At 53.9% G+C, this 10,088-nt stretch overlaps 1 protein-coding gene across 1 annotated transcript in view; it reads right to left on the reverse strand.

Annotated features, from left to right (window-relative positions):
• The window catches only part of Setd1b (SET domain containing 1B, histone lysine methyltransferase), a 30,977-nt gene that overhangs the window by 3,511 nt on the left and 17,378 nt on the right, over positions 1 to 10,088 (reverse strand). Inside the window, exons 8-16 of the mRNA XM_028765927.1 lie at positions 7,377 to 7,638; positions 6,937 to 7,292; positions 6,752 to 6,854; positions 5,674 to 6,225; positions 3,275 to 4,534; positions 2,319 to 2,485; positions 1,246 to 1,377; positions 1,034 to 1,153; positions 817 to 954 (exon numbers count right to left, since the gene is read on the reverse strand). Coding sequence (XP_028621760.1) covers positions 817 to 954; positions 1,034 to 1,153; positions 1,246 to 1,377; positions 2,319 to 2,485; positions 3,275 to 4,534; positions 5,674 to 6,225; positions 6,752 to 6,854; positions 6,937 to 7,292; positions 7,377 to 7,638 — 3,090 coding nt within the window. The remainder of the gene's footprint in view (positions 1 to 816; positions 955 to 1,033; positions 1,154 to 1,245; positions 1,378 to 2,318; positions 2,486 to 3,274; positions 4,535 to 5,673; positions 6,226 to 6,751; positions 6,855 to 6,936; positions 7,293 to 7,376; positions 7,639 to 10,088) is intronic.

Raw genomic sequence — 10,088 nt, forward strand, 5'->3', positions numbered from 1 at the left:
TCCCTTCTCCCCAGGTCCTCCCTTCTCCCCAGGTCCTCCCTTCTCCCCAGGTCCTCCCTTCTCCCCAGGTCTTCCCTTCTCCCCAGGTCCTCCCTTCTCCCCAGGTCTTCCCTTCTCCCCAGGTCTTCCCTTCTCCCCAGGTCCTCCCTTCTTCCCAGGTCCTCCCTTCTAGCAATGCTGGCTCTGGCTCTTCCCCATCACGTCCCTACTTCTGAAGCCACCAAGTGTGGTCAACCTGTCATCACTCACCTGGCTGGCAGCAGCATGTCTCCCTAGTCTGGGGCTCCCCACATTAGCTAGGCTGGCTGAGCAGTGAGCTCAGGGAATTCTCCTGTTCCTACCTCCCCAGTGCCGGTGTCACACCACACCCCTTTTATGTGGGTTCTGGGGGACTGAACTCAGGTCTCTGTGCTTGTAAGGCAACCAACTTACTGCCAATGAGACAAGGTCTTACTTGCGTTATCTTGGCTGGCCCAGAACTCACTATGTTGACCAGGATAGCCTCTAACTCGCAAGTCCACCCACCTCTGCCTCCTGAGTGCTGGGTTTCAAGGTGTGCATATACCATCAGCCCACCTCTTAAGCACCCTTCCGTCTTTCCTATGACTCCAGAATTCCCACTGAGCCCATTGTACAGACATGACAACTGAGCCCAGGGTAAAAAGCTCCTTGTCCAGGCTTCTTATCTCCTCTCTCCCTCCCTGTCACCTGTGGTCACCTGGACCCTGGAAAGGAGACTGAACATGATTGCGGTACTGGGATCCTGGGTCCTTAGTAAAGAGGTGGGACCACCTCGGTCCCTCACCCAGCACTTACATTGCAGCTGTGGTTAATGAAGCGTGCAAAGTTGCCGCACTTGGTGGCGTCGATGATGGTGTCATGGTCTACCCTGAACATGTAGCTGCTACCGATGCCTTCGTCCTCATACCGTTTCTCCCTCATGTCCGCAATCACCTGGTGGCAAAAAGATCCTTAAGTCTGGGCCTGCTCCATGCCCCTGCCGCCCCTCACCGGTCCCCTAGGCAGCACGTACCTGGCGGATGTTCTGGCCCACGTACTCAATGACCATCTCATCGGCGGCAATCGGCTCCATGGCAAACAGGCCCCAGTCATGAATGTGGCTCTTACAGAATTTGAGCTTTTTCTTCCGAAACTAGGGGACGGGAGGGAAGGACAGGATGGGTGAGTACTCTTAGGTCCCACGGCTGATCTGGCTGCCCCAGAGGAGGTCTAGCCTAGCCTCACCTTGAGCTGGTTGAACTTGAGCAGGTCGCTGTCACAGCTGCCGGTGAAGGAGGACAAGAGACGCCTCTGCTCAGACCGCCGCTCTGAGCCCGCCCGAGTAGAGGCATGGGGCTGTGCTGGGATGCTCATACCCTGCTGGCACGACAGGGGGTGGGGGGGTGACAAGTCAAAAAGGGACAGATGTGGCCCGGCTCTGTGCTCCCCCCAACTCCTGGCTTCAGGCATCGCTGGCTTTCCCTCTCTTCTTATCATCTCTTCTTCTGTTTGTCTTGGTTTCTTTGAGGCAAGGTTTAAGGTTTCTCTGTGTAGCCCTGGCTGTCCTGGAACTCGCTCTGTAGACCAGGCTGGCCTCTGCCTCTTGAGATTTAAGAAGTGTGCTGCCTCCGGGCTGGTGAGATGGCTCAGTGGTTAAGAGCACTGACTGTTCTTCCTGAGTTCAATTCCCAGCAACCACATGGTGGCTCACAACAGTCTGTAATGAGATCTGATGCCCTCTTCTGGCATGACTGAAGACAGCGACAGTGTACTTTGAAGTGCTTTCTCTCTCTCTCACAGCTGAGCCCACCACCCTGCCTTATCAAGCCCCCTTTCTATTCTCTGTGGTTTCTTCCTATTGTTCTACACGGCTTTGGATGCTTCTCCGACCCCCTTGGACTCGCCAACCCCCCCTTATCCACAGCATTTGCTTCTGATCCTATGTTTGCTTGAATGTTCCGCCCACACCATGAGAAAATAACTGTCTTATTCACTGATGCCTGGTACACCATAGGTGTGTGCTGAACAGAGATGGGGGCGGGAGAGCCAACGTCTTGGGAATGTATTTATGTCCAAGGTTCAAACAATTTGGGACTCTCCACTACCCACAGAATAAAAAGCAGCCTTTTTTCTTTTCTTTTTTTTAAATTCTGAGAAAGAGTCTACCTATATAACCCAGACTATGTTAGAAGCCCCTAGCCCTGCCTTTCTCCTCCCACAGTCCCAACTCACGGGCCGGAAGGATGCTGCCTGAGCCCCTGCCTGGAGACTCCTACCTGCCTCTGAGTCCAGACTTACACAGGCCCTGCTCACGGTACCTGGGTGTCCATGGGGGGCTCGTCTGTGCTGGCACGGCTGCTGTTGAGGTATCTCAGCTTGTCCTTCTTGTCAATGGTGTAGAAGCCCTCGCTTCGGGCGCAGCCTGTCACGTGCTCACGGATACCGTCCTCCCGTTTCTTCTTCTTGGCTGAGGAGAGGCTGGTGGGTGGGTGTGGGTCAAGGGCCACATGGACATTCTCTGAGATTTCCCCCTCCTGGTCCCTCTGCCCCACCCCGCCCCAGCCTCAGACCCATCTCTAAGGGTAAGGATGCCCAGGTCCACCACCCACCTCGGTACCACCTAGCCAGTTCTGATGATGATCTGAACCTAGACGCATGACACGTTATGTTTATTACTACTTCCTGCCCCTTTGTCACCGGAAGAGAGGGGCAATGACGAGTCTATGGGCAGGTAAATATATTCAGAGTTCTCTGCAGAGCTCCTGAGGCAGCAAATGCTCAAAATAGTGTGGACAAGTGGGGATCGAGATAGTTCCGTCCTTACAGCAAGACAGTCCGTAACAACCTAACTTTAGGATAGGATTTCTATCTCGATTCTAGAGCAGGCTTTGCCTTCAAACCTCAGCTCTGCCACTAGGTAGCTGTGTGACTTTGGGCAGATCACTTAGCCTCTCTGAGGATCAGTTTCTTCCTGTGTTAAATGAGACTACTGACTACCCTGTATATTACTCTCCAGCCCGGAGGGAGCCACTGGGGATTCAGTCCCGCCAGGCAGAAACACGCTGAGGGATCAACTCAGTCTCCTTGGCTTTTATGCCTGTTTGGACCTGAGACCAGCTCAGCTACCCCTGGGAGTGAGACAGGCCTGGCACATCGAACCTTGACGACGGCTATGCTCTTGCCTCCCTGGTACCATGGTCATGACTAACAAGGTGGACTGCCTTGGGGGGCTTCCTGCTCCTGAAAGATGTGGACCCCAAATCTGGCAGGATATAGGGATGGTAGACCCAGAGTGTGTCATTCAGCCAGTCCATGCCATTGTCCTGCTGCAACAGGCGCTCGTAGGTGACACACAGGAAGCGGATGTCCTCCTCGTCGATGCCACCATTCCAGATGTCATACAAGATGGTCATCTCCTCAAACTCTGAGCGGGGCCGGAAGAGAGGCTGGGGTGGTGAGGGTTCCGGTGAGGCCGACGGGGCCACCAGGTCTTCGTGGCGCTTCTTAGGTGGCCGTCGCCATGGTCCCCGTGCCTTGGCCAGGTCCATGTACTCTTCAGTGACCTCATCACGGCGAGGTCCTGGGGGAATAGCTTCACAGGGCCACTGGTTGTCCAGCTCCTTAAAGGGCAGCTTGGTGGGTTCAACAGGTGGTGGAGGTGGGGGTGGAGGAGGCTGGGGTGGGAGGGGCGGTGGGGGTGCTGGGATCCCCGTGTTCCGGAAGTCCAAGGTCACAGCCCGAGGGTCATGTGCACTGGGGAAAATGGGGGCCTGTGGCTGGCCTGGCAGGAGTAGAAGGTCCCTCCCAAGGGCAGGTCCTGGTGGTGGCCGGACCAAAGGCCCATCCAAGGACAGCATAGACGGTGGGGATCGCCGGGGCCGGCCTGGCTTCCTCTTGATGGGAGTTGGACAGGGAGCTAGGGTAGCAGGCAGCAGGGGAGGCAGCTGGGGAGGTGGCCGAGGCTGGGCCCTCAGGACAGGGACAGGCAATGCCAGAGGTAAGGGCAGAGGCAGGGGAAGTGGGAGAGGCAGGCCAGTTTCCAAGAGTACTGGAGAGGCCAGGGGGCCAGCCCGCTCATCTCGTCGCCCAGCTGGGAGGGGACAGACGGGCAGAAGCAAGGGTCCACTGGGCTCAGGGAAGGTAGGTGTGAAGCTGAAGTCCCGACCAGGTGTCCGTGGAAGGCCCCCACTGCTCAAGCCAGGGGATGGGGATGGATACGAGAACGGGCTGCCAGGCACCTGTGGGGAGCTCAGTGACAGGCCACTGCTGCCCCCTGACAGTGGGGGCTCCCCGCCTGGGGTGGCCGGCACTGTCTCCGTGCTCTGTGACTTGGCCAGACTGCCACAGAGGCCTGGGGTACGCGGAGGCTGGTCTTCAGGAGGAGGCTCCAGGGGGACAGGAGGTTTGGGGAGCTCTGGGGTCTCGGGCTCAGGTGGCGGGCTGGGTGGCCGGAGCAGTCGAGGGGGTGGCAATGGCGGCTGCAGGGGCAAGGGAAGCATCGGAGGGGGCTCGGGCTCCACTTCCAGGTCGGACTCTGTGGAGAGGTAGGCCAAACCAGGATATTCTTATTTAATTCAAACATCTCTCAGAACCTTACATTCTTACTGACCTTCTATGAGCTGACCATAGCAACACTACTCTGCAAGGCTCCTCAGTAACCAGCCCAGGGTCAGGCACCCAGAAGGGGTTTCCGTCTGTGCCAAGAAGGGCAATGCGAGCCTTCCCCATGTCTTCAAAGCTACGTTCTTATGGCTAGAGCACAGCTTAGTGGTGCAATACTTGCCCGGCATGTACTTACAAGGTCTTGGGTCCGGACTCCAGAGAACGAAACACTACCTTTGTTCCTGAGGCTTCATGGTGGAATAAAATCTAAGTCTCATCGGAGTCCCTGTCAGTCTTTACAGACTTCTCCTGACATTTGTCTCCACTCTCTTGGGATCTAATTTTCCCTAGAGCATTTATGGTAACCTGTCACTCTGACCTAGTACAGATTCAAGTATCGCTGCCCATTTGATCTGCTATTGTATCACCAACGCCTAAAACGGCAGCGCTGGAGCCAAAAGAACCTGCTTGTTGAGTTACTGTTTCAAGAGTCCTGTGGTCAGTACTCAGTCAATACATTATACAAAATCTACAGTTTGCTTTTCCCCTGATCTCATAAAGGTACAGACTAAGCACATTCCGCTAGGTTAAATATTCTGAAATGTTAAAATGAATTATAATTAATGGTACCGATTCCCTAGAGGAGCTCATGGCAACATTGTGTCTGGCGGAGAGACCATTTCTGCCACTGCAGGTACTCCCGTCCCAAGGTACCCCCTCCCACCCCCCCATGAGCCTTTCACTTGCTTTGCCCTAAAGGTGGTGGTGCTGGGTGAAGAGGCCACTGTCCTCTCACCTGAACTGGCACCCAAAGGAGGTTCTACTTAACTGCCACTAAACAGACCACGGGTTCCCACCAAGTGTGTGTATGGGGGTACCTCAAACAAACGTGGATTAAGGAATAACCCTTGGGCATATTGGCATTGAATACTGAGCTTGTCAGTGATCCCAAGGAAGGGGTCTGCAGAGGCCCCTTCCAAGAAGACCTAGGACTGGTTCTGACTGCAAGATACTACCCAGCTTTTTGCCACATGCCCCACCTGACTCCCACCCAGGACGCTGCAAGATTACCTGGACCATGTTCAGGGGGTGACGGGGGTTGCGCCTCTGTCTCCCTGGCAGGGAGCTCTGGAGAGAGCAACATGTCCCCTTGTGTGTCTGAGCTTGGCTCTTCTGGGGGCTCTGGGCTCCCTTCCAGTTCCTGAGCCCCCAAGGGCAGTGGAGGCTCCGCCCGCATGGGAGCTTGCATCTCAGGGACTTCGTCCTCGGCCTCAATGTCCACATCCTCTTCTGTGCCCAAGGACTCTCTCATGGGGCCTCTTGGACCCAGATGCACTTCTGCCCTGTCCTGCTCAAAGTCCTGGCCACCCGCTGGAGGCATGCTCTCTTCGGCCATGGCCACCACCGTTGCTGCAGCCATAGCAGTCTCTTTCTCCTCCTCCTCTTCCTCCTCCTCTTCCTCCCCCGGTACAGTCATCTCCTCTTCATCTTCTGAGGATGAAGATGAGGACTCGGACTCGGAACTGGATTCAAACTCTGAAGATCCAGAACTTTCACTGGAGGACGACGATGAGGAGGAAGACTCAGCAGGGGCCTTTGAGGTGGTGATGCTCTCTGTCTCGTCTGGGTGAGGGACACAAGTTGGGCAGGGTTATTTCACAGCCAGGGCTGCTCCTGCCCCAGGCTAGATATTTCCCCAAAGGCCTTGAGCAGGAAGCCATTTGAACACAGCCTTCAAATGCTGAAGGGGAGGAAACTACTCCTCAATATAAGAAGAGCAAGGTGAAATTAACATACGACTGTACATTTGGAAGTGAATGATTCTGGCACCCGGCAGGTTCCCAAAGCGTGACCACCCCCTCCACTAAGCTCTTAAGCACTCCCGTCAACAGCAGAAGCTACCTCCTTCGGCAGTACTCCACCCAGCACCCCTCTCCCACCCAGACCCTGCACAAGTACCCACTGTTCTATTTGCTGGGTCTCTGGACTCACCCAGTCTGCCATTTGGGGTAGCCACAGGATGAGGTATGTGCTTTAGTGAGCACGCCTCTCAAAAGCACTATAACACTGGTCCCAGAAATATCAGTGACGGATGTTCCATCTCGGCACGGGCTGGGGGTGGGGCCAGGATGTCCGCTTCCCTGCTTACCTTCCTCAGAATCTCCATTGTCCTTCTCACTGGCCACTGACCGTGCTGCACGCCGATCATCGATGTCAGAATCAATCTGGTCATCACTGTCATCGTCATCATCCTGGGGTACAGGGACAGAGAGGGACACAGGTGAGCTGGTCCCAGCACCCAGCACCCAGCACCCAGGAGCCTCTGATACAGACCTTATCAGAGCTAGATGAGGATGAGGGCGATGATATGTGGCTCCTGGGCCCTTCTTCCTCCTCCTCTTCCTCCTCCTCTGCTTCCTCTTCCTCTTCCTCCTCCTCCTCGGTGCTTTCTCGTTCCTCCTCCTCCTTGTCTGAGGCGGAGGATGAGGGTGAGGTGGTGGACGATCCCGAGGGTGAGGATGCTGAGGAAGATGAGGACACCGACAAGGACTCCTTCTCATCCTCCTCCCCACCGCTGTCCAGCTCCAGGGGCCGTCCTGGCCGGCGTCGCACACCCACGCTTTTGGGGTCCCTCTTCGTGAGTTCGCAGGGGGTATCAGCCATGTCCCGGTCACGCTCCCGTTCTGACTCTGTGGGAACAGGAGTTAGAGAAGGGATGCAGAGATGGGGAGAAGTCGGAAACGAACGGCCAGCCAGCAGCCGAAAGCACGGACCTTCATCTTCCTCATCCACAGATGTTGAAGGCCGCAGCCGCTTCTGATCACCAGAAGAGGCTGTGTCCGGTGGCTCCTTCCTCTTGACCTTGAAGGAGGGCAGGCGAATGGCGCCCCGCAGTCCAATGCCCAGGCCTAGGCCCTCATAACTCAGGCCCTCACCCTTGCCCCACGACTCCAGCAGGCAGGAGGCGATCCGGTCTTTGGGCTTTGGCCTGTCCTCGTCCTTGTGCTCACCAGACTTCACGGGGGTCAGGGAGGCCTGGGATGGGAGAGAAGGAGACAGTGACGATAGTCCGAGGCATCGCCGCTGCCCCCTGGAGGCGGCCTTAGGTAATAGCACTTTCTTCCCAGGGTTCTAGAGCCCCACACTGTCCTTCCACCAGGGCCTCACCAATACTACTACAGCTGCAGTTCTTGGAGCAGTAGCCTCCCCGTGTGGGAGGGAGGAATGAGCCTTGTGCTATAAGGACATGTCTGCGTCACTACCACAGGGATCCAGGTCCAATTTCCCTGTACTGTATGGCTCCAGTGTGTGGACAGTCCACAGTGTCTACGCAACTGACTCGATATACTCACAAGAGAAGGAATGAAGCTTTAAAAGTTCTTCTCTCAGAAATTAATTGAAACCAATTTTATTTCTTGAGGTAGTGCCCTCCCCCAAAAAAAACAAAAAAACAAACAAACAAAAAAGCCAGCCATGGGGGTTACCTGCCTTTAATCTCAGCACTTGGGAGGAAGAGGCAGGTGGATCTGAGTTCAAGCTCAGCCTGGGCTACAGAGAAATGCTGTCTGGGGGGGGGGGTGTACAAAGAGATGGCTCAGTGATTAAGAGCACTGGCTAACTTTATAGAGGACTAGGTCCTATTCTCAGCACCCATATGGCAGCTCACAACCATCTTTAACTCCAGTTTCAGGGCATCCGATGCTTGTGGACCCCAGGCAGCCGCTTGCTGCACTCACATACATACGGACAACAACATCCATACACATAAAATACCACCAACAAACAAACAACGCTGACAACAACAGCAAAGCTGGGTCTGGTGGCACACTTGTAACCCTTACCACCTGGGAGATGGGAGCATTTAAGGACAACTTTGTCTGGCTCCATAGCAAATCTGAGGTCAACCTGAGTTATACGAGAGCCTAGCTCAAAATAAAACACCTCCCCCCCCCCAAAAAAAAAAAGAACAGAAAGAAAAAAATCACAAGTTTCTAGCCTTTTAAATTTGTTACATAATTACTTTTAAAAGTTTTATTTTGGCCGTGAGGTGGTGGTGCACACCTTTAATCCCAGCACTTGGGAGGCAGAGGCAGGCGGATTTCTGAGTTTGAGGCCAGCCTGGTCTACAGAATGAGGTCCAGGATAGCCTGGGCTATACAGAGAAACCCTGTCTCGGAAAAAAAAAAATGTGTACAGGTCCTGGGCTATACAGAGAAACCCTGTCTCAAAAAACCAAAAAAAAAAAAAATGTGTACAGGTGTACGTCTGTGTGCTGTGTATGTCTGGTACCTGTGAAGGCCAGAAAAGGGAGTTGGATCCCTGGAACTAGGCTCACAGATAGCTTTGGCCTGCCATGTCATTGCTGGCAAATAAACAGGGCCCTCTACAGGAGTAGCCAGTGCTTTTAACTGCTGAGACATCTCTAGAACCCACTTCTGTTGGTTTATGCATGGAACTGCTTGGCCTTAAATTCCTGACATTCCTGGCAAGGGTGGTGGGGGCACCTCCCATGCTCGGGAAGGCAGGTGTGCTTCACATCTGGTTTAAAGAATTTATTCAGAGCTGGGGATACACCTCAAGCGGAAGAGTGCCAGCCTAGCAAGCAAGAAGCCTTAGGTTCCATCCCCAGAGTCTGCTAAACTGTGTGTGGTAGGGCACACTCGGGATTCCCCCCCCCCCCCCCCCCAGAGGTGGAAATAGGAAAATTCTAAGTTCAAAATCATTCTCTATTACAAAGGGAATTTGAGGTTAACTGGGTTAGAGACTCTGTTTTGTTTTTTTTGTTTTGGAGACAGGGTTTCTCTATGTGGCCTAGGCTGTACTGGAACTTGCTATGTAGGCCAACCAGCCTGGCGTTGAACCCACAGAGGTTCCACCTTCTTCTCTGTCCTGAGTACTGGAATTAAAGGCGTGCATCACCTGGCTTCAGTAATTTACTTAAACATAAACCAGATTTAGCTTTAATTAAAACGAGACTGTTTACAGCATGTGTGAGAGCCACGTGAGGTATCACACGTCTTTAAAGCCAGGACTCAGGAGGCAGAGGCAGGTGGATCTCTGAGCTGGAAGCTACGTAGCAAGTAACAGACAGCCAGGGCAACATAGTGAAACCTTGTCTTAAAAACCACTACAACAGCCGGGCGGTAGAGGCACACTTTAATCTCAGTGCTTGGGAGGCAGAGGCAGGTGGATCTCTAGGAGTTTGAAGGCAGCAAGGCCAGCCTGGTCTACAGAATGAGCTCCAGGCAGCCAAGGCTAGACAGAAAAATCTTGTCTTGAAAAACCAAAACGAGGCACTAGAGAGATGGCTCAAAGGTTAAAAGCACTGACTGCTCTTCCAGAGGTCGTGAGTTCAATTCCCAGCAACCACATGGTGGCTTACAACCATCTGAAATGGGATCTGGTGCCCTCTTCTGACATGCAGGTAGGCAGAATGCTGTATACACAACAAATAAATACATTTTTTTTTTTTTTTTTTTTTTTTG

This window comes from Grammomys surdaster, unplaced genomic scaffold (genome assembly GCF_004785775.1).
Source record: "Grammomys surdaster isolate TR1022 unplaced genomic scaffold, NIH_TR_1.0 166, whole genome shotgun sequence".
NCBI lineage: Eukaryota > Metazoa > Chordata > Mammalia > Rodentia > Muridae > Grammomys > Grammomys surdaster.